Source organism: Rattus norvegicus, chromosome 16 (genome assembly GCF_021556685.1).
Source record: "Rattus norvegicus strain SHRSP/BbbUtx chromosome 16, alternate assembly SHRSP_T2T, whole genome shotgun sequence".
In the NCBI taxonomy this organism is placed as follows: Eukaryota; Metazoa; Chordata; class Mammalia; order Rodentia; family Muridae; genus Rattus; species Rattus norvegicus.
Window position 1 is genome coordinate 35516274 of NC_141549.1, and position 26227 is coordinate 35542500.

Below are 26227 nucleotides of genomic sequence, written 5' to 3' on the forward strand. Positions count from 1 at the left end.
GATGCGTGAATGTGCTTAGGCATTTAGAATGTATTCCAGTCAGATCCCTAGGTTAAATATGCATAGTATTCAATTTAGACTGCCTTTAGTGGAGGACAATGGTGAGAAAGGAGGTTTCATATTCTATTGCATCGAGCTTGCTCTTTTAATGAGTGTTCAGTAACTGAAAGGCCAGTTATTTCATTATCCTCACTACTGTACTCACAAACATCCAAATTATAATTGCTGTGTAAATAAATGTGGAGTCAAGCCTAGGGCCTCCCTCACACATTAGACAAAGTTCTCTCTGGTTGGGCTACTTTTCAGCTCCACAGATGGTCGTGTTCTGTGTCCAGTCTTGGCTTGGACAAGGCAGCACAGCCTCTGGAAATACAGCTCCATGTTGGGCTTGTGAGTGGCAGGGATGAAAAGCTGGCTCTTCCGCTCATGTGATCTTGAGAGGCTTGCTGGGATTCATACCGCTCCCATGGAGTATAAAAGTATTAAAACTGTATTCTTGAGACTTGCATCACTAAAAGGAGGGGGGTTTTTTGTTATTTTTGTCTTTTATATGTGTGAGGTTGTCAGATCTGAGAGTTAGTTGTGACCTGCCCCGTGTGAAGTGGACAGGTCCTCTGGAATAGTAGTCAGTGCGTTTCACTGCTGAGCCATTTCTCCATCCCCAAGTGTTTTTATTTTTAATTAGCCTAGTATTTCTAGCTAATAGATGGTTATTTGGTTTTGGATAAGCACTTTTGTTAAGCAAGTGAATATTGAGGACAGTACTCAGAAAAGAACCTCAGACACTAAAGAATTTCTAAAATTACCATTTCTAAAATGCCATTTACTAATTAGAATGTGAAAGAAACATCAGAAGAGCCACATTATACAGTTTTTCATAAAGTTTCCATTTATTTCTCCATTCCTTAAAAACAAAGCCACTGCTGGCCCACTTCAAAGCACTGCAGGCTCACCTGCGAGCTGGTCTATGTCCTCCTCACTTCTGCTTGCCAGATGATCTTCAATGATTTTCGCAAACAGATCCCTCTTCAGTAGATTATACGCAAGAGGTAAAAGCTGGCCAGCAACTTTGTGAAAATACTAAAAAGCAAAGAACATAACATCAAGGTGAGAAAACGGCAGGTCCAGCTGAAAAAAAATGTGTGCAACAAAGGAAACAAGGGACTTGGCCCTGCTATTATGTCCAAAAGACAATTGTTTACCTCAAAAAACAAACAAAAAACGTCCTAAAGGAAATTGAGAAACATTATCTTAAATTTGTTTCCCATGGTCCATTAATTTTACCAACCTTTTTGCCCAGACTGCCATTAAATGCTTCCTCCTTAATTTTTCATTAGTTAAGATTTTTTAATAGACCTTGTAATAGGTATGACAAATATGAGGTTACAAATCAACTTTTCAGTTTTTTAAAAAATAATTTTATAGATATGCCTTTTACCTAAATGTGCTCTACATATTTGACTTGTGTCCAAGGAAGTCAGAAGAGTGTGTCACATCCCTAAAACTGGGATTGTAGACACTTGTGAGTGGCTGTGGATGCTGGGGCCTCTGGAAGAACAGTGGGTGCTCTTAAGCACTGAGCCATCTCTCCAGCTCCTCCCCTTTATTTTCAGGCTCATTGTCTATGGTGTACACATTTCTTCCCTACTAAGAGTTCAATCTCAGGTTTGCTGAAGGATTTCACAGCATTGTTTTTACATACACCCTAGCAGGAAACCAGTAACATGCTTTTGTGAGAAGTAGCATTTAAGCACTTATACAATGTACCAAACCTTTTCATTTTTCATGTGATTCTTACACCATCAAGTTGGTTTTTTTCTTTCATACCTACTTCACATCAATGGCGTTTACGGTTAGGTTCTTTGTGATCACTCTATCATTCTACCTGTTTAATTAACACTTTGGATCCTTTTTACTGATAACCAGAAGCCAGGCAGAGAGGGGCGATATGATGCTTTAAACAGGTTCTCAGTCAGGGTTCTTGACCAGTCGAGTAAGTTTGTCTGGACCCATTCCATAACTCAAAGTGAGGGACAAGGAGACATTAATCTGTGACCAAAGCCTCAGTCTTGCTCCTCAGTCTATACAGTGGTTGTATTCCCGTCACATGGGAATGTTAGTGACAGCAGGGCTACATCTCTGACCTATTAGACAGTGTGCATTAATAGCTACAGGTGGCTCCCAAGTACCTGCAGTTTGTGAACCCTGGAATTAAAGACTGGGATGGGACTGCTGTTGTGAGCCTGGAGAAGAAGGAGCTCTATCAGCGACTTACCAACGGTCCAATAAGGAACGTGCACACACACACGAGAAGGCAATTTTACAGGTAGGAAAGGGAATGACAGACTACTAGCTCCAATATCTTAATTAAAATACTTGAAAACAGTATTTAAGACATGGGAGTAGATGACACCCACCCCAACAGAAACAAAAGAATGGGGTGCATACATTTCCACATCCATATATCCACATCCACAAGCCTATACAGACACCCAAAGGATGGTATACACACCCCTGTGATATTGATACACAAGGGGAGTTTAATATGAACTTGAGGAAACAATTCTGCTTATTCACCTTTGCCAGAATATAAGATTTCAAGGAGTTTTAGAACTTTTACTTTCAAATCATTTCCAAAGCTTTGGAAGTACAAGCTGGATCTGTATCTTGTCAGCTGGAAGTTGAGAAGATAAATAGACCTGAGTGTGTGTGTGTGTGTGTGTGTGTGTGTGTGTGTGTGTGTGTGTGTGTGTGTGTGTGTGTGTGTGTGTATACGGTGATTCAGAAACGAGGATGCTTACTCACATGAGAGCCATAGCAGAAGAGGTCCATTCCTAATTCCAGGCCCATGCCGTAATCACACTCATCGTTAGCAAACTGCACGAAAGTCATCATCTCCTGAATGGGAGCAAATGCTTTCAGTCTCTCCTCATCACTTGCAGCGTCAACAATTGCCTTGCAGATTTTCTTCAGGTCAGCTGAAAAAAATGATGTAAAAATATCAAATACAAAAACACAATCCTCTTTAATGGTAGGTTTTAGGTAGGGCTTTTCTGTATGTCTTCTACGAACTCAACTGATGCCATCTTATTAACCTGCCATGAAAATGTCAGTTACCTCTGTTCTGATCAAGCAGAAGCCTGGACAACAGGAGCCTCAGCCCCCAATCTTTCCCACAGAGACTGATTATCTCTGGCTTCAGAACAGACAAGACAGATCAGTGAGAAATATATTAATTCACATTTAAAATATCCACATTAAAAATGAGAGGGCTGGTGACAGGGCTCCATGCATTAGAGTACACAGGCCTGGTCACCTAAGTTGATTGCCAGATCTCATGAGGCAGCATGAGAACTAACTGTCAAGAGTTATCCTATGACCTCCATATGCACCTCAGGGCATCGGTTGATTTCTTGATCCCACTCTCTCCTCCCCTCCCCACACTTCCCCCACTCTGCCCCACCCAAACTAAAAATAGATGAAACTAATTTAACCCACTACTCCTAATATGGCACAATTTCAACATATAATCAATATAAAAATGTTTAATGCTGGTCTAACTTATAAATTTAAACAAAGTTTTATTTTATTTTTAAAATTTTAAGCAAATTAAAATTTGTCAGTGGCATTAGCCACATGTGAAGTGTTCAGGACACCTTAGCTAGCGCCAGTCCTCCTATAAATTCCTAGAGGTCTAGTGAAGCTGTAGCAAACAGGATGAAATATAAATTGTCATACAACATCCCAACTTACTGGCTGCATACACCACATAAAAATTAAAGACTGGTCATTCCTAAGGCTCACTTGTCCTGGGCCACAGTAGGAAGTAGGGACACTTGCTCCTCTGAGGAGGTACTAATTTAGATTCTCTTTAAATTGTATGCCCATAGAAACAAAAATATAAAGAATACTCACAGTAAGGAAATAGAGAACAGATAACTCACTTTCAACAGAGTATTAACTAAATGTCGTGTAATTACCTTCTAAGTACTTCTGTATGTCTGCATGAAGTATTTTTGGAGTATGAAAACTAAAACGTTCACCAAGACTAGTTAGTGCTTTGTGACTGCACTCAAATGCTTACTCTTCAGTCATTACTAGGTCAAAGGTGCTAGAACAGGTTAGAAATTATGCACTGGGCTAAAGTCCCGTAAATTCTTCAAAGTATTCACCTTGCTTGGAGCATTATTTGACATCACTAAGTACTCTATATCCTTTCACATCCCAGATACCCTATGAAATAAACATCACCGCTTATTTTGCAGATGAAAAAGACAAGGTTTAGTAACACTAAATATTCTGCTCAAGATCAAGCTATGAATGCCTGAGTTTTGCTCTTAACACCTACCTATTTCTCAATACAAGAGAAAGCTTTCTCTATGTTTACATACATACATGCACATATTTACACATGGAACACATTACCATCTGTTTCAGGGAGCTCTCTGTAGCCAACGTCGTTTTTATCTACAGGAACAACCAAGCCCGCACCATGAAAAGTCTTTGTCACAACCTAAATTAAAGAAAAAAAAAAAAAAACCCAAAACAAATCACTTAAAAAAACGAGACCATACAAAGAGACCCAAAAGGACAAAAGACCTATCTCCCCACCTTGACACACATAAACCCTAGATGTTATGAAAAATAGAGCATCCAGGGACATTATCTCAGGAAATCTGGATCCTGGGGAGAGCACATTGTTTTAAAACCAGAAGTCAGGCATTTGAAGCAATTATACAATAAAATAAATGGATTGAATGGATCATGCTAGTCATTTACAAGTTTGTCTTGCATATCAGAAACAACCAGAACTGTTACAGGAGGCAAATCAGAATAGCAGTCCTCTCTAGACAGAAAGCACGGAGACTCTGGGTTTGAAAGGAAGATAGAATAGGGTAGAGCCTAGAAAAACAACACAATTCATCAGTACTGTCAAATTCAGACTCCTATTTTTGACCTGGAAAATTCAGACTCATTAACTCCCGCAAAGCAGGATAGTTCTAAATGGTGCTTGTTTAGACAAATCACATGGCCAGTTTACTTTAATCATTCAACCTCAAAGACGAAAACAGGCCCAGCTTTAGGAACCCACAATCATATAACCCTTCTGAGTAACAGGCTTTTAGCATTATCCTTAATTCTTTTCTTTAGTTCTTCATCCATCCATCCATCCATAGCATTATCTCAGGCTGGGTTTTTTTTTTTTCTCAACTTGTTCATTTTATGTATATGGGTGCTTTGCTTACATGTATGTCTGTATAACACTTTCATGTCTGGTGCCTGGGGAGGCCGGAAAAGGGCAAAAGATCTGCTGGACCTAGTTACAGATGATGTGACTCCGGGAGTCCTGGGAGTCAAAGCCTGATCCTCTAGAAGAGCAACCTGTGTTAACTGCTGAGCCATCTCTCCATCCCCTGGACTGGAATTCTTGATTCTCCTGCCTCAGTGCAAATATATACGAGCATACTGGGTCTTGGTATTTTTTAGTAAAATATCTTCAGTATTCCACTTGTGTTCTCTAGTGAAAGTTTCCAAGAAAGAAGAAAACTACAGTCCAAAAGTGACTTCTACTTTTAAAGTCTTCACCTAGCCCAGGTATGTTAAAGCCACTTCCCTGCTCCTCTCCCATTAGCCCTCCCTCCACTTTCCTCATTCTTTGCTAAGCTACCCCAGAGGCAGAATGTTCAGAATAATTTACAGACAGATCACGGTTTATGCAGCCTCATATCTTAATATTTATACCAGATTATCTTATGGTTGCCTTTCAGTCTTAAATGTGAAAACAAAACTAAAATACCAGAAGAAAAGGGAACTTTCTTCCACTCTGTATGGATTTCTTGCAGGGCAAATACACTGACTCACACAGACTTTGCATTTCAAAGTACTACAAGGTGCCACTGCTCAAAGCACTGCAGCACTAATAGACTGCTGTGAAGCACGTTACTGTACTACAATGCAGACTGCATGCTAGGACAAAGTCATTAGCTAATATACTACTGGAAATGAGTATTTCAGAAATAGAAACGTCTGAATTAAATGGATATCTCACAGTAACATTAAGAATAATCCATAAATTAAAAAGGACACTAAGGAAAAAAAATCAAAATTTTCTTTCAAATGGTTTATCTTGTATTTATGTTACTATCCTTTAATGAAAAACAAATACTGATTATAGACTTGGGAGGAGTCAGAATAAGCACAACATGAAACGGAAGTTCCGGTCATATTTACACATGAAGGGAAGCAGTAAGGTCTCTGAACTAAGTTACAGCTGTTAACAGAATACAACAAGGGTCTGCTCATTAAGACAAGGACTTGCTAAGCGTTACATCCACAGAAGCCTGAACTAGTCAGGACATCTTCAGAACACAATAGCAAGGCGAGGCACATGTACATGTCTCTTTCTTCTAGTAAGAATTGTCCCTGAGAACCAGTAAGGTTAAAGAAGAATATAAGATGTTAAATGTCACTGTCATTAACCCCACGTTTTGAAACTATCTTTGGTCTCTAGGACTAAAGACAGAGTTACTAGGACAGCAATTCAGTGGCAGTGGTTCACGCCTGCTACTGAATCAAGACTAGAGAATGAAGCAGGTCTTCAGTAGCAAGCACTGAGAACTTTGTACAGTGCCAGTTCATCAGAAATAACAAGGAGTTCATTTAGCTTAGCGTGTTCACACCACACAGTTTCAGAAGACAACAGGGAAAGAAGAAACAGAAGGAGAACGCCAGCCCTCACTTGCCCAGTAGTTAGGAAGAGTAGTTAGAATGCTCACAAAGAGGAGTTCTTTCACATATCTGTAGACTTACTCTGACATTCACAGCTGAAAAACTGAAAGAACCCCTAACCTGAGAATTACTTGCTCCTTTACAAAATACTTCGTCACACTGCAAGCTCTAGGAAATGCTGATAGGGTCAAGGAGGATCCAGGAGAAAATTAGCAAATCTTAACCCAAACTATTTCTAGAAAGAGAACCATCTTTGAGGTCTTATTTAAGTCTCTCAAAAGTATAAAACTACATCACTACAATGCCTTGTACTAAAACGAGATCTCAGCCATCAGAAAATGAAGTTTAATGTTAGGCACAAAGCTGCTTTTCTCTACCTTTCCCCAATGGCCAACACCACAAGATTAACAGACGAATGTGTCATGCAGCCACAGGGACAGGCTCAGTTGCGGGACTCAGCAGGCATGCAACCTGCACATGCGGGAGCCCCGACTTGGGCTATGGAACTGCCCGAGAGCCCCAGGGGACAGGACTAGGGAAAAGTACACGGTACAGCCGGGGAGAAGCCAGAGGCAGTGCCCAGCAGTAAGATGAGCGGGTGCAACCCTACCTTCTTATCTCTCTGTCTCATCTTCACGGTTCTCTGCTCCAGTGAGTATCCTAGTTTTCTGGCTGCTTCTGTGAGTTTCTCATCTATGTTTTTCAAAATGCTAATTTTCTTTCTATCTGTTACTTCTTTGAGTTTTTTCATCAAAAATAATCTGGAAAGGAAGCAAAAACTATTGTTATACTGCTGGCCTCGGTTTATACACAGAAGTCGGGGAGCTGAGACAAAACTGTCAAGTTTCATACAATTGTCTCCAAGTCCTCATAGGTTGAGTCAAACAAGGAATATGCGGGACTAACACGGAGCTGCCAGTCACGGACAGAGCTAGCACGCCTGTACTGTGTTTCTTTCTTGCAAACAGGGAGGGAAAACAATCAAAGAGCAGGGGTTAAGTTCAAGTTGTACTTTGGGAAATTGAGAAATGGCATCCTTCCTGGAGAGGGCTGGCTCAAGAGAAAAACACAAGTGTGCTGTTCACAAAAAAGGATTTCGATTTTCAAAACACTCACCCTTGTGGCAGACCCCTGGAATAAACTATATGCAACCTACACTAGGGACTTGCAGTAGTCATTCAGACCATGTAGCTCTTCATTCCTCTTAACATATCAGGAGACTGAGGCACAAAGGGTAGTAAGGGTGGAGCACATGCCATGGAGACCCAAACCACAAAAGTCAGCCTTTCCTCACTGCTTAGTTCAATCAGCATGGACTGTGGACATCAGAGGACACAGTGACCATTAGATCTGGTCCTGTCAAAATGTGAATCAATCTTTTTCTCAAGTTCTCTCAAGGAGGCTAGGAGGCCTTCAAGTACCCTGGGTTTCCCCATTATTCCAAGTCAGGTTCTGTCTCATACCATTCAAAGCTACTAACCACCCTGCTAAATGACCGTTAAAGACGTGCAACATGCAAACCGAAGCAGTGATCATAACCACTTGGTTAGACCCACTGCAGTGTCTGCATGTCTGAATGAAGCGTTAGCCAGGCATCTTCTTACAGCCTTCTGTAATGATTATTCAGAACATATTGGCTCACGAAGTTACATAATCTCATGTTGAAACTTGCAATGACACCGAATTCACCCTATGCGAAATGAAGAACATCCCATTCTTGACTATTATTAGGAAGCTCTAGAGAAAAGCTGTCGAGCTCATCACGGTGGTTACCACACTTCCCGCCTTATTTTTGCTAATCCTTCAATTTTAGCGCTGACACCAAATATAACCAGCAATTCCTTTGGTTTGAGAAAATGTCTGCTTCCAAAAACTTGTACCCAAACAAAGTCTGTCAATCACTACCCCTCAGCAAAAGTAGGTAAAAGTTCAACTCAGAACTCACAACACTTCAATGTGTGGAAGTGCCTCCCACCTATTTCCCATTCATCATACACAGTGCTAGGATGCACTGGGGACATACATCGCTGATGTCTTCACACAGACCTGCACGTACAGAACAAGGAACAATGCAATTCTGCTAACGTGCTGAGGGTCAGTATCTGAGTCTAACAATGGTGCCAACAGTTCTACCCACCTTTGTGCCACTGCTGCACAAACAAAAACCCAGAATCCATTGTATTACTACATTGCATTTAAGGTGGTATGGACTAGCATGGGTCCATCAGTTCAAATTATTGTAGCAGTTTTAGGGAAGGAAAGTAGAAGAAAGACAAAACTTCCCTCCTGTTGTGTAAAGACTAAAATTTTTGAATATGGATTATTTTTCATATGCATTACAGGAAATATCAGAATCATCCATTCTGTTATTTGCCCTGTTCACAACAATAAGAATCATGGCATTTATAATGCTTTTATAATATAATTAATATACCATATAATTTATAATGCAAATGTTTTTTATTTATTTACCTTACATTCCTTAATGCTAGATGTGTTATTTCTAAAATTTGCTTTTATAAATAAATTATAATCATAATGCCCTGAGTTTGGTCCCCAGCACTGGTAATTTAAAGAGATATGTTTATATGCTAAGATGTGTTTAAGCACTTATAGCACATCTACTAGGGCAGAGCACAAGGAAAAGACACCGCCCCTGCCCTTGCGGTACGTGCTAGCTCAGGAGACAGACAGTCTGCCAGTAAACAACTTCAGTTTCTAACACAGACAATACTACTTTAAGATGGATGATAACTCTTAAAGGTTTAGAAGAAAGGTCACCAAGGCCAAGGACATAACTCCAGTAGCAGGCACTTGCCTAGGATGTTTATGGCCCTGGTTCCGTCCCCAGTACTCAAAACCAAAATAATAAAAATCCAACAACCCCAGGGAGAAAGAAACCTTACACCAATTACAAATCCCAAGCAAGTTTTACGTAAGACTCAAAAGAGACAGAACAGAACGTTGCTGTCATCCAGGTACACAGTGTACGCACAGCAGACAGTGCTCACCTTGGATGGACTTGAATTCTTTAATAATAAATTATTCTATTAAGTGGGGGAAATAAATCCCTTTAGAGTCATACAAAACATGGTCTATTTCAAGTGATAAAGATTAACCTGTTAACTTACAACATAACCTGCACCCCTACTAACAAATGACTCCAAACCCTGTCTGTGGCCATACCCATGGGTTCATCGGCTGGACTGTGACCCCTCCCTACATGAAAAACTGGTGCATTTCCTGAGCTATTTTTAGCTGATTCCACATGAGACCTGGCTGATCCCAAGCAGAGCAACTCTTTCAAGTCTGAAGGACCGGATGGGAAGTGGCTGTAGTGACTGTAGGGGCAGAGGGCAGGGCAGTGACTGACTGTTCTGGTCTAACTACAGATCAAGGCTACGTGCGGCCCTAGAGCAGCTCATTTCCCAGCCTCTGGACAACAGCAGAGACAATGCCACTCACTAGAAGTAGTTATCCTGGAGGCTCAGCTTGTCCCAGCAGCCCTTCCGAGGAGTCTGTAAATCCCTTAGTCCTGACAACTCTCCAGTCTGAACTACACTGCTCTCATTCTTATTATGAACTCTTAATGGCACTGTTTAAATGTGACGTTTAGTGGGGAAAATAAAACCCCTCTGAGTTTTCCATGGAGCATCTGAAATTAAGATCAAACACTGCTTACACATTCCTTGCACTTCAGGGGATAAAGCCCAGGGTTTTCACATGCTAAGAACATGCTCTGCTACAGGCTCAGAGCCAAGCCCAGGATCCAGCAATATGTTCATTAAATAAATAAGCAGTTCTAAAAGCTTTGGAAGACAAGTAGCAAAACTGTGTAAGGTTGGCTTCCAAATCACAGGACTGCGCTCTGGATGTCTGCAGCACTGAAGCCACCACTATCCTCCTCTGTACTGTGTGGTAGACATACAAACAACCAGTTAAGAGGACTGAAAGAAACCATTCCTTACTTGATGGCAGCAAACACATTGTCTCCATTTTGAATAATTATACAGTTTTTCTTTGCTTCATTTGTACCCACATATACAGGAAGTTCATCAGGAGAATCTCTGTTTTAACAAAAGATAATAAAAGTTTAGCTATCCAGAATTTATAATGCCAACAAGCAGAAAATCAGGTATATAGACAAATTTGTACCTGTAAGAAGTAGAATAAACTTGTTAGGTTTAATCTCCACATATCTTTAGATGTTCTACAACAAATTTTACATCAGAACCTACGGGTAGCTTTTAGTACCTAATTACATTTTGCTCAAATAATAAAAAATATGGAAAGAAAGTCTGCCAACGGAATATTACAAATGACTGCTGACTGCCTTCACTTTAGAGCATATTAAGGAAAAGAGCAAGAAGAGAAATACGGAGTAAAAGCGAAAGGAAAGAGGACAGATGTAAAACACTGAAGCATCTTATTCATGTCTATATCCAGCCCTTTTATTTTAAATTGAAGAGACCAGCAGAGAGAGGTCAAGGTTCTTGGCTAAAGTTCTAGCAGTCCATCAGTACCAAAGCCGTCTGAGCCCACTGCAGCCCCATGAGTTCAGTGCAGCGCTTCTCCCTAGCCACACCTCATTCTTCTGTTATTTCACCTCGGCCTCGGGACCCAGCACTCCCTCTGGAAGTGGACAGAATATTTTTCACATTCCTCTATCTGCAGACATTCTATAGCATCTGTGGGTGTTCACTTAGTTCTCACAACATTCCTATCAAATATGTGCCATTATTATCCCCACTAGTTCAAGAGAGGAAACTGAGTCACAGAAAGTCACCACTGACTGGCATACTGCCATCAAGAAAATAAATGGCAGGACCAACCTGTGAGTCCTCTGGCCCCTGGAAGCGCATGGTTTAAGACAAACTGATGGTCTACATTATCTTACTTGGGCTGCAAAGCTCTTCTGAACACAAAACAAAACAACCCCAAAACTTGATACTCAAAGAGAAAAGGAAATCAGGGAACTCTGGTGTAAAGAGTTCACCAACCTACACAGGCTGAAGAGGTGAAAGGTAGCCAGAGTAACAGACAGACCATGGAGGAGCCTTTCACCTTGGGGGATGTCAGTGAAGGTCTATTAAGACTCAATGATAGCAGAGCAGCTGTATTGTAGAGAAGAGAAGGTCCTTTACCTGAAATACCCCATGTGGTACTGAGTTTTATTATCTCCAATAATAATGGTCTGGAACTCAGGAGGATCATAGTAAAACCTCCAGTGAAGATTACAGTTCAAGCCTGTGGGGTTTTTCTTCATTTTATGTTTCCCAGCAAGGATATCATAAGGACCCACTAACCGAAGACCCAGGCTTGTGGCAAGTGCATCTATAAGGAAAATAAGTTTATCAGGCAACACTTTCTACAGGCAAATAGAAAATAATGCCTTTCACCACTGTGACTCTTTTCCTTTCTTTCTTTCTCCACCCTGCTCCCCCTTTTGGAGACAGGGTCTCACTATTAGCCCTGACTAGACTAGAACTTTACGTAGACTAGGCTAGCCTGGAAATCAGAGATTCATGTGATCTGTGCTGGGATTGAAGGTGTAAACCATCACACCCAGTTCTAAAGGATTTTCCTTTCCCTTTCCCTTCCCGTTTCTCTCCCTCCCGCCCCTCCTCTCTCTCTCTTCCTCCCTTCCCTTTTCCTTCCTTCCCTTTCCCTTCTCCCTTTCTTTCCTTCCTTCCTTTCTTTCTTTCTTTCTTCCTTCCTTCCTTCCTTCCTTCCTTTCTTTCTTTCTTTCTTTCTTTCTTTCTTTCTTTCTTTCTTTCTTTCTTTCTTTCTGAGACAGGGCTTAATCTACACAGCTCTGTAGAACTCACCATGTAGATCAGGCTGGCCTCAAACTCAGAAATCCACCTGCCTCTGCCTACCAGTTTTAAATTATTCTTAAGCAGTTGTTTTAAAGAATACTTTTAAAGTCTGTAAAAATGTTTTTACTCAATGGAAAAGAAATCAACTGAACAAAAATGCTGCATTAAATTCCCCTTAAATTTACTACTACATTAGCTCCATTCACCACGTAAAGCACTCCTGCCTCTCCTTAGCCCCAGCCAAGCTGCTCTGCACTCTTTCAGGCCTAAGAGCCACACACTGACCTTGCCTCACTGCTATCTGCTCTAGCTACAAACACAGATCAAGGAGACAACATAGATTGAGGATAGAAAAAAAAAATCCTTTCCTGCTTGTCAGCTGTCACTCCTGGCTCTTTTGACTTCCAGATAATCTGTGAACCATAACTCTCAATGATTCCATCTTTCTTCAGACCATAGCAGCAGAGTAAGAAAACCCCAATGCCATGAAGTCTATGCAAATCTATATATTACAACTTCAGAGTGCCTGTGGCTTTTCTAGGAGGGTTACAAGCACTGAAGCCATCTCTCTGTGTGTCTCTCTGACTGTCTCTGTCTCTCTCCAGTAAATATCTTTGATGACAAGTCTTAGTTTACCCAGTCCATAAGACACGTTGATAGAAGTAAAATGCACCGCTCATTTTCCTTCATTCCTTATTCCTTAAATGAAGGAATGTCCTGTGCTTGTCCTGGCCAATAAGTGACAGTAGTATATTATGGTTTATATATGACCTCAACCCAAAGCGGCTCATGTATGGGAAGCATAGTCCCAGCTAATGGCGTCACTGTGACTAGTGGGCCCATGAAGGGCTCATGCTACATTAGCACTCCTGCTCCCCAATGTTCTTTGCTTCCTGTGTGACGTGAGGTAGGCACTTTCTCACACATCCTCATGGCATAAGGTATCACTGACTCAAAAACAATAGAGCCAACTAACCATGGTCAGAAACCTCGAAACCAACCCTGTCATCCTGCTGGGAAAACCATGACGCAAACCAACCCTGACCTCCCTACTGTTTTCTCTGCTGTTTTTCCTGCTGTTTTCTTGCATCCCAGCCATGAAACTGACCGAGAGAAATAGTAATTTGTTTCTCTGACTACACACTTCACTCATGATCTTTTTGTCTTCTCTTTTCATTAAGATGATCTCACTGTGTAGCCCAGGCTAGCCTGAAACTTGTGATACTCTCAAACCAGTATCTTAATTGCTGAGACTATAATTGGCATGTGTTACCGTGTGTGGCTCAAAACACTTTCCCCATGAGCTGTTTCTTATCTCCTCCAGTTTTCTGGCATCTTTTCTAGTCATAGAAGCAGAAAGATGCTGGGTGAACTCACCAGCTGGCTTTTCGGGATCAAGCTCTTCACAGAACTTCCAGAAATGATAGAAGTCTTCAGGCAGGGAGAGCTTATAAAGATGTTCTACTTCTTTGCGGAGGTCACTGGAGATGTCGGCTTCAGAAGACTTACTCTTCTTTACCTCAGCTGTCTTTTCACACTGAAATTGGCATATGAAACTTTAGCTCTCCCAGCAAACCGTCAACAACCATCCTTGTATACCAATATTGCTTATTGGTCAGTTTCCAGGCACCACAGACATTTTTCTAAATATTTACTCTGATTATTGTGAGGTGTGTGTGTGTGTCTGTCTGTGCTGGGGTATGTGGCTGCTGTATAGGCCAGAGGAGGGCATTGATTCCCTGGAGCTGGAACTGAGGAACGATCCTGGGTCCTCTGCAAGCCCAGTGCATACTCTTAGCTGCCAAGCCATCTTTCTGCCTCCATTTTAACATAGGTTAAAAAGCAAACAAAAGCAATCACAAAAGCATGAGCTAATAATTTTTAAGGAAAGTCCAAGGGATTCTTTTGTACAAAGAACAAACAATTTACATGGTGGTCAAGAAATACTCACACAAAGCATGTCTTTAAATGTGTTTCTTCATAACAGAAACAAAAAAACAAAGGGAAAATGCAAAGTTGTAGTTGTCACAAAGGCATTAAAGGTTTCTGGTCTGTTTGGTGCCGAGATGCCATTAAGTCATCAGACTTTCATTTAAACAGAGTCATCACACACACCAGAAACAAATGACCACAAGTAACCGGATACAAAAGATTGATCAGGTAAAAGCCGCTTCTGCCAGGTACAGAGGGACACACTTGTAACATCATGACCTGGTAATCATAGCACTTAAGAGGAGTGCCTGGGCAAAGTCATTGTGGGATACAGTGAAGTCATCTGTAGAACTCTGAGCTCCTCCAGCACCAGGGCTGCCTGCACACCTCCGTGCTTCCAGCTATGATGATAATGGACTAAACCTCTGAAACTGTAAGCCAGCCCCAGCTAAACACTTTTTCTTATGGTCATGATGTCTCTTCACAGCAGTAGAATACTGGCTAAGTCAAGATGTACCACAAAAGCTTTCTAAGGAAACAACAAACTCTAAAAGAAGGCAAGGGAAACCTCCAAATTCAAGGCGACAGCCACAGTGACTGGAAGCAGAAGGAAAGGGTTAGGAAAAAAGGATAAGGCGCCTACGTGGGTAGATGCAGAGCTGTAGTAGTGTTTTTACATACAATATATTTGGTCACTCTGTCCCCTTCCCTAACTCCACAGGACTTCAGGGACTGAATTTAAGTCATGAAGTTGGATCTTGTTTAAGACAGGTCTATCATGGCCCAGGCTAGCCTTGAACTTGCAGTGTAGCTGAGAATGACAGTGAACTTCTGGCTCTATTGCTTCTGCCTGACAAGTGCTGGGATCACAAGTGCGTGCTAACACTCTGGCTTTTGGGTTGACTACTAACATGGTTTCCAGCTGTCACCTAGGGCAAGCTACTTAACCTCTCTGTGCTCCGTATTCTCATCTACACTAAAGATGCACTGTCGTGCCTGTAGCATCATGTGTTTTTGTTTTAAATACAAAACAGTTCTATTTCAACAGTCTTAGCAGATAATTGGTGATGGCTATTATTGGCAGTCATAAACATTCCACTAGACCATCTCTCATCTTATTTCCAGTTAAGCCAACTATTCTGCCAAAGCAGCCCTGGGTACCCACAAAGAGATTTCTCAATTCTTTAACTCAAGATGCTTCAGAATCCTCAAATCCCTAATAATTAGATTTTGGGACAGCTGCTCTCTTTAGACCACATTTTTAACTTGGTGTTGTGAGAAAACACGACACAACGTGAAAATACCTATGTCCATCATCCACTGACCGTTAAGCCTTAGCATAACCAGTTTTAAACACAGCTGGGGTAACTTTTGTTAAACAATCCTTTCCTTGTTTAACTCCTCATACATTAGCTACTGTATGCTTAAGAGAACCCATGAAATCATGTAAGAGTCCAGACTGGTCAATCTATAATCTATCACTCATCAGCGATCCCGTATCCCTTACACTTCTATGTCAGGGGAAATCTCTTAGTTTTCTTCTCTGCCAGCAAGAACGATTTTCAAACCCGAGTTGCCTTAAAGGTCGTCTTGCCAGGCGGTGGTGGCATACGTCCTGGAGGCAGAGGCAAGAGGATCTCTGTGATTACAAGGCTACATATTAAGTTCTGATCTACATATCAAGTTCTAGGAGAGCCCGGGCTACCACATAGAGAGACTGTCTTAAACAAAAGATGTCTCTAACAACTCCAGGGCTTGTCAAATCCAGCACCTTTACACACCTGCGTTTACTCCAAGCAAAAACAAACAAAACAAAACAAAACAAACAAAAAAAAACAAAAAAAAAACTTAAGGTGAAATGTACGTTCGTGTGTGCCTTGCCGCCCTGGTAGCTCCTCCAGCTTCCATCAGCTGTTCAGTGAGTGAATGGGTGAATGGGTGAATGAGTGAATGAATGAATGAATGAATGAATGAATGAATGAATGAATGAATGAATGAATGAATGAATGAATGAATGATCCGTCCACCGGTTGCATAGCTTCGCGGGAACTGCGCCCAGAGAAGCTGGCTGGCGCTGGAAAGGAACGACTTTCCCGGGCCGTTCCTAGGCAGAGCGGCCCTCGGCTCCACCACCGCCCACAGCGTCCGTACACCCAGCTCATCCCGCCTCGCCTACCTGCGGTCCCGCCCCGGCGGGTCGGCGCTTCCCGCCACCGCCGACCATCCCGCAGCCGCAGCGCACCGAGGCCCGCGTTCCCGCCGCTTCCGAGCGCCCACTACTGCTTCCGGGTTCAAAAGCCGCCAATCCGAGCTGCCGCTCAGCCACTCAGCCGCCAATTTAGAGACTAGGCTCCGCCTTCTGATACGGGGAAGGACGCAAAGTCCCGCCCCGAGATCTGGGGTGGCACCGCCCCCTGAGCGCAAGCGCTGCCCCCTGAGCTACCGTCAGGGCCCCGCCCATTGCCTAGCGCTCGTGCTGGATACACTGGAGAACCTGAGATTATCAAATTTGGGTGCCTTAAGGAGCTACAGACTTTGTCCTCAGATGCATACTGCTGGCAAGATAAATAGATTTAAGATGCTGCTTCACTTCAGCCTTTTCGTTTTCTTCATCTCTATTCATTTAAAGAATTATTTTTGCGCTCTATCCCTTTCCCTTCCTATTATTGCACTATTATTGTCTGTAATTCCTCTCGTCGTCTTCGGGAAGTAAACCAACCTTTTTTCTTTCCCTCCCTACAGTTTCCTTCCCTATATCTTCACAATTGTCGCCCCCCCCCCCCCCGTTTCCATCCTCATTTTCATTTCTCTCTCCTCTTAGTGTAAGAACTGAACCGCCACCAGCAGCAGCACCAGGAAGCTAGTTAAAAAGTCACATTGTTAGGCTCTATCCAGAGTTTAAAAGTCAGAATCTGACTCCCAGGAATAATATGGTTTGGATAACACACTCCTCCACCACCTTCCCAGCAATGTTCTATTCCCCACTCTTGAGGTGAAGTCTCTCTTCCTTATTCATAATTTGTATACTCTCATTTTGTGGAACATCTCCTTGGTTTTAAAATGATTTTGTTTTTGTCTTTAGTTACGTGCGCGTATAGATTTGTGCGTGTGTGTGCTAGTACCCCCAGAAGCCCAAAAAGGCATCGGATTCTCTGGAGATAGAGTTAAAAGAGGTCGTGAGCCACTCGACGTGGGCAAGGGCAGTATATTACTCTTAACCACTGAGCCCTTATCCTCCGGTTTTGAGGAGCACTTCAAACCAGATGCACAGCTGCTTACTAGCTGTAAGTGAGGCAGGGGTGAAAGATAGAGAAAATTAAAAGAACACTGGAAAGGTAACACTCCCTCCATTATCCTGCCCCACTCATCAGTTGCCTGTTTCACACTAGCTGAAAGAATTTCAACACACCTAGCAATACTTGAAAAGACTGTAAATAATATAAAATCTTTTCAGGTGACTGTGCAACCTTTTCTGAGAGCCATTTGAAACAAGAGTATGTAAACACCCAATAAGCCACACTTAGAGTCAGAATGTATGGTTTTTGAGCCGTATGACCTTTTATCTCATTCATAAATCTAATCAGTACACCTCTTAAAACACTATAATCTCATTTACAAGGTAAGATTCTTTAAAAATAAGTAAGTCGATTTTTTATGTTTAATTTTAAAACTTTAATCTTTGAGGCTGGTTATAAATTACATCCTTTGAACAGTGCAATTTCAAGATCTCTGTAAAATATAGATTTTTAAAAGGCATTAAAGTACATCTCTTATCCTGTTTTTCTTTTGTTTTGTTTTTGGGTTTTTGTTTTGTTTTGTTTTGTTTTGTCTTGTCAACTTGTCAACCTCAATAGGGAAAATGCCTTTATCAAATTGCCTGTAGGCAAGTCTGTGAGGCATGTCCTTGATTAATGATTGATGTAGGAGGTCCCAGCACACCAAGGACTTTGGCACTCGTGGGCAGGTGGTCCTAGGTCCTTTCAGAAAGCATATTGGATCAGTCATGAAAGCAAGCCAGTAATCAGTGCTCCTCCATGGTCTCTGTTTCAGCTATTGCTCCAGGTTTCAGTGTGAGTTCCTGCCCTGACTTCCCTTCATGGTGGACTTAGGCTGTAAGAAGAAATAAGTCCTTTCCTCCCCATGTTGCTTTTGGTCATTGTTGGGCTTTTTTTTTTTTTTTTTTAACATTTGTTAATTCTGTACCAGGAGAGAATTACATGTTTTCTGTTTTGTAAATGTCTGTCCTTCCTCATCTGCAATCTAGAATTGTATCAGAGGTTGTCTCACAACTGATTGGTTGTTAAAAAGAGTTGGCAGCAAATAACTGAGGCAGGAAATAGGGGGCAGAGCTTCTGGGCAGAGAGAATGGCTCAGGAGAAGAAAGCAGATGCAGGGGAATCTAGAGCGGACCCTAAGGGGAACACATGGACTGCTGTGCAGTAGATGTGGCAGACAAGTCCTGGGTTAGTTAGATGAGCTAGCTGAGAGACTGCCCTAGCAAAAGGTCTAAGTTTCAAACTATAGAGAGGACTCTGTGTCATTATTTATACCAATGGCAGATCTGAGAAAGTCCTGCTATAGGTCATGGTGTTCATTACAGCAACAGAAAGCAAACAGATACAACCACCCTATAGCTTCTTTGTGTGTGTGCTCCTTTCTTTTTTTTCTTTTTTTTTTTTCTTTTTTTCAGAGCTGGGGACCGAACCCAGGGCCTTGCGCTCGCTAGGCAAGCGCTCTACCGCTGAGCTAAATCCCCAACCCCTGTGTGCTCCTTTCTTAATGATCTCCAATGAACTTTGCTTCATACTGACTTGTCCTGAAATCCTTTTCTGCAGTGTTGGTTCAGAGCCCAACTGCCCACTGAGTAAAGGTCCCTAGGAGGAAGTCTGTGTCTCCTGCGGCCAGTGATATACCTGTTCAAGCAATAACGTCTTAGCTGAAAATAAGTTACTCAGCAAATTGGAGGGCAGGGGCTCCCCCTCCAACCTCTTCCCCCAGCAACTCCCCTCTTCCCTACATCTACTCCTCAGTTTTCTTTCAAAAGAGAGCAGTTCCCCCTGGGATATCAACCAAGTATGGCCTAACAAGATTCAATAAGACTAGGTACAAATCCTCATATCAAGGCTGGACAAGACAATCCAGAAGGAAGAAAATGGTCCTAAGAGCAGGCAAAAGACTTAATGAGAAACCATATAACATTGCTTCATTTTATTTTATAGGTAACTAGTTTCTTTAAATGTAACCCACCTGTTGTCTGGTTTTGTTTTGCCTCAGTTTTCAGATCTTCTTTCAATTTGTAGTGTTCTAATTTATGTGTTTTGAGTGCATTGGGTGGGGGTGGCTTTTTTTCTTAACCTTGAATAGGTTTGCTATGTACAGTCTTATAATGCACATTTCTCAGTTCTGGGACTTTTCCTGGCCTGATTATTTCCTCTAACACCCCACTATGGAATTACTTCTTTTCAAGGAATTAGTTATTTATATTTGTCTGATTTTTCTCTTATCGGCCCAGGTCCTATTTTCCTTCATCTTTTGTTCTGTTCTCTATGTGAGCCTCTCCTACGCCCCTGCCACCTGCTTTGTGGTGGTTGTAGTTTTAGGATTTGAATATAGAATATCAAATAACTTTTAATTATACTTTGTTTGTTTGTTGAGACACTATGTTGCCCTGGCCTGCTTGGAACTTGCTATGTAGATCAGGCTGGCCTCAAATTCAGAGATTGTCAGCCTCTCGAATGTTAGATGTATGTGTGCCCTACCACACTTAGATGTAACTTTTATTTTGTGTGCTTAAAAAAAAATGTTCTTAGGATTTGAAAGATGGCTCATGGTCTAAGAGTACCGAATGCTTAGAGGATCCCGGTTTAATTCTCAGCACTCACATGACACCTCCCAACTGTCTGTACCTCCAAGTCCGACACCTTCACGTGGACATACGTGTGGGAAGTAGGCAAAACACTAGTGCATACAAATAGAGATAAACCATAAAAATGGTCCTTTCATCAGAGAAAGAACTGGAAGAGCTTGAAGGGGCTCGAGACCCCTTATGAACAACAATGCCAAGCAACCAGAGCTTCCAGGGTCTAAGCCACTACCTAAAGACTATACATGGACTGACCCTGGACTCTGACCTCATAGGTAGCAATGAATAGCCTAGTAAGAGCACCAGTGGAAGGGGAAGCCCTTGGTCCTGCCAAGACTGAACCCCCAGTGAACGTGATTGTTGGGGGGAGGGTGGCAATGGAGGGAGGATGCGGAGGGGAACACCCATAAGGAAGGGGAGGGGGAGGGGCTAGGAGGATGTTGGCCCAGAAACTGGGAAAGGGAATAACACTTGAAATGTAAATAAGAAATACTTAAGTTAATAAAAAAAAAAGTAATTAAAAAAAAAGAAAAAAATGGTCCTTTCATAGCATCATACAGGTTTTCTTTTTCACAATGCAATTTCTTTTATCTCTAAAGACGTATATAGTGGAGTTGTCTCAAAAAACCAAATACAGTATCTTTTTAATTACTTGTTTTGTATTTGTATTGAATATACTCCTCGGTGCCCAACGATAGAAAGGCTGGAAATCTGAATAATCACAGAGTGTGTTCTCCAGGTAAACAAATTCTCCAGGGAAGTAATCCTTAGACACCTGTTCTTTGTCTGTCTGTCATATATTTGTCCATTCAGTTCACATGATGGTTGAGAAGTCCCATTAACAGTTTTCTCCAAGTTGGGAATCCAAGAAAGCTACTTTTGTGGTTTGAAGCTCTGAAATCCAGACTGCTGGTGCAGTTGGTGAGTGGAGTTCTGGGCCACAGGAACAAAATCTGTGATCAATGAACACAGGAAAAGAAGGATGACGAAGCTCCAGAGCTCTGGCTGGGGAAAGGGGACAGAGCAAGGGAAGAACAAGAGGAGAAGGCCTAGGAGGGGGAGAAGGGAGGTGGAAGAAGAGGAGGCTGGGGAGGTGGCTTAGTGGTTAAGAGCACTGACTGCTTTTTCTTCAGACTACAGAAGTAGCTTTCTTGGGAGTCTCAACCATCATGTGAACTGAATGGATGAATGTATGATAGACAAAGAATGAGTGTCTGAGAGTTCAATTTCCAGCAACCACATGGTGGCTCACAACCATCTCTAATGGGATCTGCTACCCTGCCCTCTTCTGGCCTACAGCTATACAAGCAGATAGAGCACTCATACATAAAATAAAATAAATCTTATAAAAGGAGGACGGGGGAGATTGAGTGGAGGAGGATGGAGGGCAAATGAATTCTCCCTTCTTCTTCCTTTCCGTTTTATTCAGACCCTAAATGGACTTACCGATGCCCATTCACACACACGAGGATGGTCTGTTTTAGTCTGTCTTACATGCTTTAGAGTATGCACTGTCATCGGCGATACTGATGAACTCTGTATTACATGAATTTTCCATCATGACATCAATACCCTAGATGAACAACTTAGAGAGAGGGAAGGGGCTCTTGTAGAGAGAATCTCTTGTGCACTGTTTGGAAGCAGCAGCTGTCAATAAAAGGCTGTTAGCCTGTTTAGCTTAGGCAGCAAATAGGAAGAGGGAGTTCCAGCAGGGAGAGAGGATTCTGGATTAAGAGTCAGATGCAGGAAGAGATTCCCTCCAAATGTTAACGGAGACAGAAGCATGAAACTGAGAAGAGGTAGCCAGCCATGTGGCACTCATAGAATAGAATAAACGGGTTAATTAAGTTCTGAGCTAGTTGGGCAACAAGCCCTCCCTTGTAGCCTAGGCATTTATTCAGAAATAATTCAGTCTCGGAGTTGTTATTTGGGGAACTTGGGTGTGGTTACATGTTCGTGTCACTCAGCTCTGATTCTGGGTCTGTAGTGAAGCAGTACGTCATGGTGGAAAAGGGAGTAGGGGAAAGTTTCTCCTCATGGCAACATAGAAGATGAAGCAAAGAGGGACTGTTCTGGGGCATGGTGGACAGGCATATCCCCAGTGACCTACTTCCTCAAGTCTCCCCAGTTTCTACCACCTCCCAGTAATGCCACAGAAATTGAATTTGCCAAGGGATTAACCTCCTGATGAGGTTAGAGTCTTCAATATCCAATCATATCTGATAATTACCTGCAGGAGTGTGCTTTATTAATCTCCCAGGCATGGCTCGATCCAATCCAGCTGGCAGTCAAGACTAACCATAATAACTTCTGTTTTTAAAATTCTTCATATGAAAGTAAGAATATTAATTTGGTGATTGCTAGGGGCTCCAATTCTCCCCCAAGATAATTACAATGATGTATCCCTATGCCAGACTGAGTGTTTCAATACTGTAATCCCACTCATTCAGGAGGCCTGCAAATTCAAAGAGTGAGTTCAAGATCAGTCAGCAACTTAGACCCCGTCTCAAACTAAAAATTGAAAAAGATGGTGGCTGAGGGATATAACACAGGCTATAATACTGGCCATGCCTGTGAAAAATGAATAATAAAATTAAGAAATGAAAAATATATATCAAAAAAGAGTGAAAGGATTTGACTCTGTAAAACTCAATTGAATTAGAATTTGGCCATTGACTTCGAGAATTACATGATGCCATGTAAAGTATAGAACACATTAAGATAGCATAATTCCAAATTTTCACACCAGAGAATGTGCTAACAAGGAAAAGATCCTTACTACAAGATCCTAACAAAGATCCACACTGCAAGCTAAAAAAAATATGCACAGCAATAATAGTAGCTATGGGATATATAGTCCTTTGTGTGTGATGTGTGTGTGTGTGTGTGTGTGTGTGTGTGTGTGTGTGTGTTATATCAAATGTGTATGTGTATATGTGCACATGCACAGGCCAGAGAAGAATGGTCTATCACTTTCTGCCTTACTACCTTAAGACATAGTATCTTATTAAACATGGAGTCGGGGGTGGTAGCCAGAAAATTTCAGTCATCCTCTTGTCCCACACCCTTAACACACACACACACACACACACACACACACACACACACACACACACACACACACACACACAGAGCTGAGATTAGAGGCATGCACTTGGCCATACTCAGTTCTGGGGATCTGAATTGAGATTCTTGTGCTTTCAGAACAATGGCTCCTACTCACTGAGCCATCTTTCTAACCACAGTATGCACGTGCGCGCGCACGCGCACACACACACACACACACACACACACAAACACACACTCATAATACAACACATGCACACAACACACACACACACACACACACACACACACAACACCACAACACACATCCCACAACACATTTTATTACTAAAAGCTATTGGATGTTGGAGAATTATAGATTGCAAAAGAAAAGATAAATGAAAAAATGTATGAATACTTTGAAAGACAGATTCTAGTAGACCTCTAATTTTAAGCTCTGATTAAAGGAAAAAAAATCTTTAAAGGATTTTTTCTTTCTAATGGCTTATGTACTTTTCTTTTCTTTCCTTCTTTCTTTCTTTCTTTCTTTCTTTTTTTTATTTTTTATTTTTTTGGAGCTGGGGACCGAACCCAGGGCCTTGTGCTTGCTAGGCAAGCGCTCTACCACTGAGCCAAATCCCCAACCCCTGGCTTATGTACTTTTAAATCCATATTTAGTATCTTAAATAGCATTTATTTCAAGATCTGCTGAAAATTAAAGGCAGAACAACTTCTCACTTCTGACTCCAGGTGCTGCTGTGTACCAGAGTCTCAGCACTGAAATGCACTCAGGGCAAGAAGACTCATGGCGTGCGTGGGACATGTGTAATAATGGATGATAGTTCACTGCATAAGCTCTGGGGGGTGTGGGTAGAAACCTTCATTCTGGCAATCAGGAGTGAAGTGGATCCCTGTGACTGGGGCCATCTGCCATCTACAGCTGATAACACTGGTGTTGAGAAATCTGGGCATTCAGATTCACTTCATAAAGCAGGACTCTTGTGAAGGACTGATGATGGTGAGGAGCAAGGAAATATAGGTGGCTTTGTGAAATCCAGAGGAAATAGAACTTTGAGGAGAGTGAATTTTTGCTAAACTCCCACATTAAAACATAGCAGAAACATTATGCAGGTTGGATCCCAGGTGGTTCAACCGTGAAGGGCTGCATTAACCTCTGACCCCAGAATTTGACCTATTTTGTGGCCATTTGACCCTGAAAAATTATTCAGCTGAGCAGTGAGTAAAGTGTTCTGCTCAACGATGCTTGAGCTGGATCTATAAGTCTAGGATCGTGTAGTAGCCTTCAGTTAGCACCAGCTAGCTCATCCAGACATCTTTAAAGGGTGCCAAATGTCCCTCGGTCTTGATATTTATAGTGGGTGAAAAGCACATCCAATTCACTGATCAATTATTTTAAACTACGATGGTGTGTGTGTGTGTGTGTGTGTGTGTGTGTGTGTGTGTGTAATATGTGTGTGAGGGTGTTTGTGTTAGGACCAATGTTGGGGTAGAAGTCTCAGCCCACTCCCAGACAAAGCACACCAAGCCAACATGGTTCCACGTGGAGAGGTTTAATGAGAGAAGAGGAGAGGAGAGGAAAGACCAGTCATGAGCACATGGAGAGAGGCGTGGTGGTGTAGAGAGAAGGGACAGAGAAGAGGGGAAGAGCAGGGAAGAGAAGAGATCAAAGAGAGGAGTAAGAGGGAGAGGAGGGGGCAAGCAGCCCCCTTTATTGTCAGGCACAGCTGGCTGTTGCCAGGCAACTGTGAGGCGGAGCATACCTGGCTGTTTCCAGGTTGCTGTGGGGGTGGAGCTTAGATAGAATACCAACAGTTTGTATACCATGATGCACAGGTGGAGGTCAGAGGACAAAGCCGGATGTTAGGCTTTATCTTCCACCTTTTTGATACAAGGTCTTTTTATTGTTTGCAGCTGTGTACATCAGGATAGCTGGTCTCTGAGCTTCTGGGATTCGGCTGGTTTTTTTTTTTTTGTTGTTGTTGTTGTTTTTGTTTTGTTTTTTGTAGGGGTGGTTCTGATGCTAAAGTCCTGTTCCCCAATTGGTTCTTGATATATCAGTAAAGAAGCACAGAGATTAGGTGAGACTTCCGGGTCCCTGAAGGCAAACTGGCTGACTCAGGAGAGGGAGGCAGGGAGAGTTTGATATGCTTGAGAGAGAGAGAGAGAGAGAGAGAGAGAGAGAGAGAGAGAGAGAGAGAGAGAGAGAGAGAGAGAGAGAGAGAGAGAGAGAGAGAGAGAGAGGAAGAGGTGAAATGAAGCGGAACCAGCCATGTGAGATCTTCTGACAGAGCCCAGGCTGTTTCTTGGGGCTGTTGAGCTGGGACTGAAGGTGTCAGAGCAACTAAAGTTGAGTGAAGATTTGGGGTGTTGAGCTGGGGTTCTGGGAAGGGTACACTCGCCAAGATAGATTGGGGGTGCCCAGTAATTGTGCCAATAAGGCAAGTTGAAATTGAACAACTGTGTTTGTGTTTTTCATCCTTAGATCCAATAACCATTTTAGATATTGGAAAGACCAAGCAGATACAGCTGGCGTGCTCCAGGAAACTGTAGTACATGGAATAGCCCTAAGGATGCACCACACTCAGTGTTACATTAGAAAGTATTACAAAGGTATAAAGCTTCTGTGTCTTCACTACATATCAACCATCCAGACATATTGCTCTAGTCAGAGTTTGTTTATATACTCAAAAGTCTGGCTGTCTCCTAGAAAGGGGCTACACAACCAAAAACAGAACAGAACAATAGAAATATTAATAGATATAATTAGCCATTATGGTAGTTCGAACAGGGTTGGCCCTTATAGATTTATATGTTTGAA

The 26227-nt window shown here is 42.1% G+C and overlaps 2 protein-coding genes across 2 annotated transcripts; one reads left to right on the forward strand and one right to left on the reverse strand.

The window, feature by feature from the left end:
- The window catches only part of Erich1 (glutamate-rich 1), a gene marked incomplete at its 5' end in the record, with an annotated part of 52793804 nt that overhangs the window by 4645714 nt on the left and 48121863 nt on the right, over positions 1-26227 (forward strand).
- On the reverse strand, positions 867-16761 carry Hpf1 (histone PARylation factor 1). 2 transcript variants are annotated; one of them, NM_001169105.1, is made up of 8 exons: positions 16657-16748; positions 13926-14085; positions 11874-12063; positions 10698-10796; positions 7340-7490; positions 4426-4513; positions 2806-2978; positions 867-1080 (listed from the first exon to the last, which is right to left on the reverse strand). In NM_001169105.1, exons 1-8 carry the CDS (start codon positions 16702-16704, stop codon positions 934-936), a joined length of 1056 nt encoding a protein of 351 aa, NP_001162576.1. In that variant the 5' UTR covers positions 16705-16748; the 3' UTR covers positions 867-933. The 2 variants fall into 2 exon arrangements, with proteins under 2 accessions (NP_001162576.1, XP_087443939.1); XM_087587813.1 differs by lacking the exon at positions 11874-12063 and having other exon boundaries at positions 16657-16761.